We start from the raw sequence: 7345 nt of genomic DNA on the forward strand, positions 1-7345 counted from the left end.
TCTTTTCTTTTCTTACTACTTCTTTTCTTCTTATTATTATAGTTAAGTTAAATAATATATATTGGATTGATTTGTTAATGAACTGGTGTAAAATTTAGATTAAGAAACTTTTATGTTAAAAATATTCCAGCTGTACATATTATTGTTGTATATATATTGAACCGCACATTCAGCTGATCCACCATCGTCGAAATTGATGCGGTGCATCTGGTGTTGGCACCAAGCAAATGATATAGTCACATATATGTAATCTTCATGCTTTAATTTTCATACTTTAATTTTTATTCCCACAAAACGCTAGACGCAGACGTCAGCGTATTCTTCAAAATTCTACAACGGTTTAGCGAACAAACAAACTTCTCATATTACCACATGAAGTTTGTTTGGCAAATGTGCTTATAATGCACATTTATTCTTTCTCACCGCTAAAAATTGTAATACTTTTAAGCTCTACTTTTAAGGAAATGAGTTTCAGTTTGAAATACAGATTCAACGGCGTTCGAACTCATTATTGGCGCAGTCGGGAAAAACGGTGTTCGTTCTGAAATAAAACTATTAGCGCATATAATATAATACTTAGAGCCGCGAACAGTAACGAAAAAATAGTTAGTGAAAATAACTGTTAACGAAAAAATAGTTAATGAAAATAACTGTTAACGAAAAATAGTTAATGAAAATAACTGTTAACGAAAAAATAGTTAATGAAAATAACTGTTAACGAAAAAATAGTTAATGAAAATAACTGTTAACGAAAAATAGTTAATGAAAATAACTGCTAACGAAACAATAGCTAATTAAAATAACTGTTTACGGAAAAGAATAACAAAATAGGAAAAATTGATAATACCCACAAAAAAAAAGAAAACAAGAAAAAAAAAACACGCACATAAGCTTAAGTGTGAAACATCGAGAATTGGTAGAGATCCGTGTATGAATAAACATCAGTGAGGTACCATAGGAAAACCCACAGGAAGATCAAATCAACCAACTCCAATAGAAAGTCGGTCAGGAAGATCAAATCAACCAACTCTAACAGAAGGTCGGTCAGGAAGTCCAAGGCACCAACTTTATCAACCTGTTTATTCTACTTTTAGTAGTAAGTTGATACAAATATAATTGAATAACTTAATTTTTTGTTAATTGAAAAAAAAAACAACAAAAAGGGAAAAATTTTATTAATTAAAAATTATTTTCTGCTTGGAATAGAAAGAAAGAATAGCATTAAAATGGAACAATTTGAGGTAGCTAGAAAATGTATTTGTGTCATACAACAATTCAATGGCAACACTCTAGACTACCAAATTTTATAAAACGAGTTGAGTCATTGTCATCCATAATGGAACCCCTTAGTGTCGAACTAAAAAGAATCCTGTAAGGATACATTGAGGACAGATTGGTAGACAAAGTGAGAGATTCCCTCGCAAGGAACGGACAAGTACTGACGTGGTTAGAATTACGAACGATGCTCATTAGAGAACACGGAGATCACACTCCTAAAGAAAGAATTTTGGATGAGATAAATATGTGCCGATACACGCATGACATAGGACATTTTTTATAGTAAATTAAACAAACTTTTAGTCAGACTAAACAACTCATATCTGCTAGATGACACCTTGACGGCCCTTCAAGCTACTAGAAACAAAAGCTTGGTTTTGGAAGTGTTCCGACAAAATCTACCAGAGCCAGTTAAGGGCATAATAAGAGGTAGAAATCCATCCACAATGTCGGATGCTTATACCATAATAGAGGGAAACGGTTACTTGAACTTTACCGGTCTCTCATTGAATTATACCAACCGCTACAATAGACGGCAATCTCAGAATAATAATACCAGCTACAAAAGAAACGATTCAGGAATGCCAAATTATCGTCACCCACAACAGAGTGGAAGCTTCCGGCAAACCAATCATTTTCAGCCAAGGAATCAGGGTAATTTTAATAGGGACACCGAATGGCCAACTTCCTCACAAACAAGACAGGACAGGTTCACTCGGCAATCGGGGAATTTTAATGCGTCGCAACGCATTCGACACGAACAAAACAATCAAAATCTGGCAATTGAACCTATGGACATTTCGAGTAATTTTCAAAATTTTCAAATTAGTGGCCTTCCAGATACATGCCCTATATAGTCATAGACAACCCAATAAGAAGGCTCAGGTTTGTAATAGACACCGGAGAGGAATTTAGCATAATAAAACCCGGAGTATGTAATGGGAAATGGAAATCGGCTATAAATATAACTCTTAGAGCATGTAATAAAGATATTATATCTTATATATAAAAATGGAGACGTTTTTTTGTGTTCGTTAGTCGCCGATTCACGCCTAAACGCATTCACCGATTTCAATCAAACTTTCACAGATCATTGGTATTGGTCCATAGATGGTTTATGTGAAGTTTTAAAGAAATCGGTAAAAGTATGCGTGCGTTGTGTAAGTGTGAAAAATGCAATATTTGCGTGTTTCCCTTATACGGACATTAGGTATACGGAATGAAAATACACGCGAATGAATAGAATATACACAGACATGAATAACATTGCTTCGATGTCGAGTGACGTATGGGACTGTATTATTCGTAACGCAATAGTTGTCCTCTCTTTTGTTTCCCTTTTATGCATGCGTGACACGGCATCAAAGCACATTGCTTTTTTTTAAACTGGAAAAATATTTTGAGCTTCATTTGAACGTTTTATGATTTAGATAAAATAAAAATTCGTTAAATATATTTGATTACATTAATAACCATAAGACTGTATTTTTCGAAGTTCAAAGCCGACGAGCAAAATGTAAAAAATAAATCCTCCTGTATGTATATATACTCGAAAAAGTTATGCTAACACTTTTTTCATGCATTTAGGTAGTCAATTTTATATGGGCAAACGTACGTTTACGAGATAAAGGTATAGCGCTGAAGACAAATGCTCAGGATATAGTACAAAAATGCATATTTCACATAGTAATATTATCATTGTTAAAAGAGAACAAGTTTGTATTAGGTAATAATTAAATAATGCAACCTTATGTTCTGCTTTGACGAGTGGAAAAACCAAAATAAATAATTATATAATATTTGTATGTGTGTTTAAAAGAGTTGGATTATTTTGTGAGTGTAAGCGGTTTCAAAGCCAAAGAATAGTTGCAACATTAAAAAATTGCTGAAACACATTTTCATTTAACAACTAAAATAACAAATATGAGCAAAATATGTACTTTCTTCAATTTTCTTCTGTTGCCAACTTTCTGAAAAACGTGAATTCACCGCGATGCGATACAGAAACAAAAAGACAGCGACAGCGCGCAGAGGGTTTTGAGCAATAATATAAATTTGTATCAAACAACGCATTAAATAGTCATTTTAGTATACTTTTGGTGTTTACTTATTCAACTAAATGCATGTATTAGTTTTTCTTTCGTGAAATTAATCTAAAATTTGCAACTTTTTTTTTATGATTTCTAAAGATTACTTTATTTTTGCCCAAGAGCAACCTTGCGTACAGAAAATTGTGTTGTACCTAAAACTTCACCACTATAAACTTGGTCCTTATAAAGGACTTTCACCACAGTTTGTTTACTGGATATACTGAGGTCAAAATAATCAGCTGTATCAAAACCATTTGATGAGTGGTCAACAATTTTAAAGTGCGTTTTTCATTGTTGTTTTTTTTTTGGGAAAAAATGTATTAAAATAAAATATATTGTGCGTAAAATTTTAATAATCAGTGAAAATAAAAAAAACGGTGGTTTCGTTGTTGTTGTTAGCGATTGTAATGCACATTGTGAGTTTTTCATGTTTTTTTGATTAAATTCAAATGCGAATAAATGATATCGGTCGTCGGTCGCGTAGAACGCAAAATAGATCAAATGAAAGGCAAAATCAATCACAAGAAGAGCGAAAAATTCAAAACCAAAATCAAAGGGAACGTATAGCCAGATCACGTTCAGGCCATTCACCTGAAGAACGTATACAACGTAATGAGCAAGATAGATTAAAATAAACACAATAAACAAAGCACAAGGACAATCGCTAGAATTATGCGGAATTGACTTAGAATATCCATGCTTCTCCCACGGACAATTACACCTAATTCTCTTTTTACACGATAGATACGTTCCCAAAGAATTCGTGTAAAAAGAGAATTAGGTGAAAACAATACTAAAAAATTCTTTTTAGAGTTCACTAAAGAATTTATTTCGTGTTTACACATTTTAATTCTTTAAATATATTATAAGAAATAAATTATACTTTGAAAAAAAAGAAAATAATATCTGAAATTCATTAATATAAAACAAGTAAAAATAATATAAACATAAAAAACTTTTATGCATTGTCACTTTCTGGCAATAAACGCATACGTTTGCGTAAGACTAGAATATCACTGTCATCACTAGAATTATTTTGTTCATCATCTTGTGAAATTGTTTCTGGATTATCATCTCTAGGCTCCTGTGTTGATAATTCAGTAGTTTTTAGAAGGAAAATCAGTCATTAAAGATTGTGTTTGATTTCGTGATAAACCTTTATAAAGATCCCTGTAAGATGCCATTAATGATTTCAGTTCACGTTTGAAATTTTTTGTCTACCACGCATTGGAATGAACGTTTTATGTAGTACTTTTTAAAAGTAGCAATGATCCCTTGGTCTAGCGGTTGTATTAAGGATGTAGTGTTAGGCGGAAGATAGCAAAATTGCACATTTGGGTGCTCCAAGAGCGGATGGCAAGGTGCATTGTCTAGAATTAAAAGAACTTTAAATTCTAGACATTTTGCATTCATGTAGCGTCTAACTTCTGAAATGAAGTACTTCTGGAACCATTCTGTAAAGATTGCACTGGTCATCCATGCCTTTTTGTTTGCTGTCCAGTGAATTGGCAGTTTATTGAAATCTACACTTTTCATCGAGCGTGGTCTTAAAGCACGATTTACTAGCAGTGGTTTTAACATACGTTCTCCTGAAGGATTGGGGTACAATTTTCCCAAAATCACTTTCCCAAAAAAATTTTTTCCCAAATTTTTTTTTCCCAAAAAATAATTTTCCCAATGCTATTTTTCCCAAACTAAAAATTTCCCAATAAATTTTCCCATAAAATATTTTTTCCCAAATTTTTTTTTCCCAAAAAATAATCTTCCCAATGCCATTTTTCCCAAACTAAAAATTTCCCAATAAATTTTCCCATAAAATATTTTTCCCAAAATATCGTTCGTCTGTAAAATATCGCATATACATTTGCAATGAATGGGCGAGTACATTTTTTATTATTTGAAACAAGATTTCAGTTTATTTCTAAATTTGTGTGTATACAATCACATGCGAATATAGTATCCTAGAGTTTTCAAGTATGTGACAATATCATTGTTATCAACATATTCGTGATATTTCGAAACAATGTTAAATATTCTCTGTTCATGTTTCAACCTCTTGGAATCTTTATTTTTCTTAACTTGCTGTCCTGATTGCAATTGTCGCATCATTATTTCTGTGTCCGATTGCTCTTTCTGCAACTCGGAAAGAAAAATGTAGAAGCTGGGGTGATCTTTCCCTATAACAACTTGAAGCCTGTTGTGCCATCCTTCGGATATATTATTCGTTCTCGCAGTTTGTTGAATGACTGCATCATATTGACACCACAAATCTGGAGCATAGCGAGGATGCACCTGTTTACGTCGGCCTTTTGCAGGTTTTCCTCGGACGTACGTAGCGTCAAAGTATTTTGAAATTGGTCGCATTTCCTCCGGTATTTCATTTTTTAAGGTTTCGAATTCTCGGGCGATGTTTTGATGTGGGACGAAAGCAAGGGCACATATCATATGAGTGGCTACTTTGACCGATCGATCTTCAGGATCGCAATACATTTTCTGAAGTCCTTCACTTTGGATATGGCGGTACATGTTTTGACAGAGGTGGAAAAAACAGCAGCGTGCCTTGTCTTCGCCCATTACGATTTTTACAGCATTGATGATAGCCAACTCAAAATCTGTCATCACTTTAATCGGAAGAGAAATATCGATACCTAGACGTTCTGCCTCTTGCAAAACAACCGAGAATACTTTTTCGTATACTTTCTGCTCTTTGTTTTCTAATAATGCGTAGACAAAAGGTAAACCAATAGTTTGTGGTTTTCCTCTTGAATCCGGTTGTGTAACTGCTCCGAGAATTGCGAAAACTTGGAAAAATATACTTGGCGCAGTTTTAAATGTTCCGTCGGCAAACCACAATATGCTCCTGAATAATTGCCTTAAATTTTCAGGCGTCGCGAACACGAGTATTCTCCCAAATTCTGAGTCTTCGTCATTTTCATAGGAGTCGTAAATTAGAAATTTATCTCCATTCAATGAATTTTGATAAAAGCCTGGAATATCCTGCAATTCTCTCAGCGTTCGCGGGTTCGAGGGAAAATCTTTTAATCTTTCACGACTAAGACTTTTTCGGGAATTAATTCTGTTTGGCATTTCCGCTAATACCGCTAAAAGAGAGAGTTATCATATTTTGTAATTATGAATCGAATGCAATTTCGTTTTTTTGTTTTTACCTGGTGAAACGTTTCGCAATTCAGTTCGTAATATTTGAGCTGGAGGAGCTTCAGGATTTTCTGTAGCTTTACGTTTGATCCTATTCATGACTCTTAACGCTTCGACTTCTTCGGGGTTTGGTGCATGAAGGATGTGTTTCGATTCATCAAGTCCCTTCAGAACTCTGATATTGTGTGGTCCTCCGTATGTTGTCACTCTAGCATTACACTCAGGTTTTCTTCGGCAAATCCAATACGCAGTTTCTCCTATTCTACCTGAGTGTTTGTAGTACAAATATCCGTTAATGTGCAAAAGAAATGATTTTTTGCATTCAATTAATTCCGCCATAATTAGAAATTTTGACTTTAGGCAGCAAATTTTGGCTCATGAAATTTTGACACGAAAAGAATGACGTGAAAAAACTTGTTTATATGAGTGAAGTTGGATACATTCGTTACCTTGTCTTTTTATCCGAATTGAAAAATGTATATTGAAAAACTTTTTCGAATCTTTTTCGATTACTTAAGTATAAGATTTTTGATTTATATACACTCATATTGTCGGAATCGTCGAAAAATGTCAAATGAGTAGAATAATAAAAATTAATTTCAGTAGTATTTGTTCGGGAAAGCTATCTATTGGAAAAAAGTTATTTTGGGAAAACATGCATTCGGGAAAAACAATAAAGCGGGAAAAAATATTTTTGGAAAAAAAAATATTGGGAAATTTTTTTTTTGGGAAAAAAAATTTTGGGAACAAATTTTTTTGGGAAATTTATTTTGGGAAAAATGACCCCCCACCCTCCTGAAGCATTGGAACAAAACAACAAT

General features: G+C 33.4%; 1 protein-coding gene across 1 annotated transcript; it reads right to left on the reverse strand.

Annotated features, from left to right (window-relative positions):
• Positions 1 to 5309: 5309 nt before the first annotated feature.
• LOC129250550 (uncharacterized) lies at positions 5310 to 6875 on the reverse strand. Its single transcript, XM_054890171.1, has 2 exons — positions 6536 to 6875; positions 5310 to 6469 (listed from the first exon to the last, which is right to left on the reverse strand). Exons 1-2 carry the CDS (start codon positions 6861 to 6863, stop codon positions 5310 to 5312), a joined length of 1488 nt encoding a protein of 495 aa, XP_054746146.1. The 5' UTR covers positions 6864 to 6875.
• Positions 6876 to 7345: the final 470 nt, after the last annotated feature.

The sequence above is a fragment of the Anastrepha obliqua genome, chromosome 6 (assembly GCF_027943255.1).
Source record: "Anastrepha obliqua isolate idAnaObli1 chromosome 6, idAnaObli1_1.0, whole genome shotgun sequence".
Taxonomy (NCBI): domain Eukaryota; kingdom Metazoa; phylum Arthropoda; class Insecta; order Diptera; family Tephritidae; genus Anastrepha; species Anastrepha obliqua.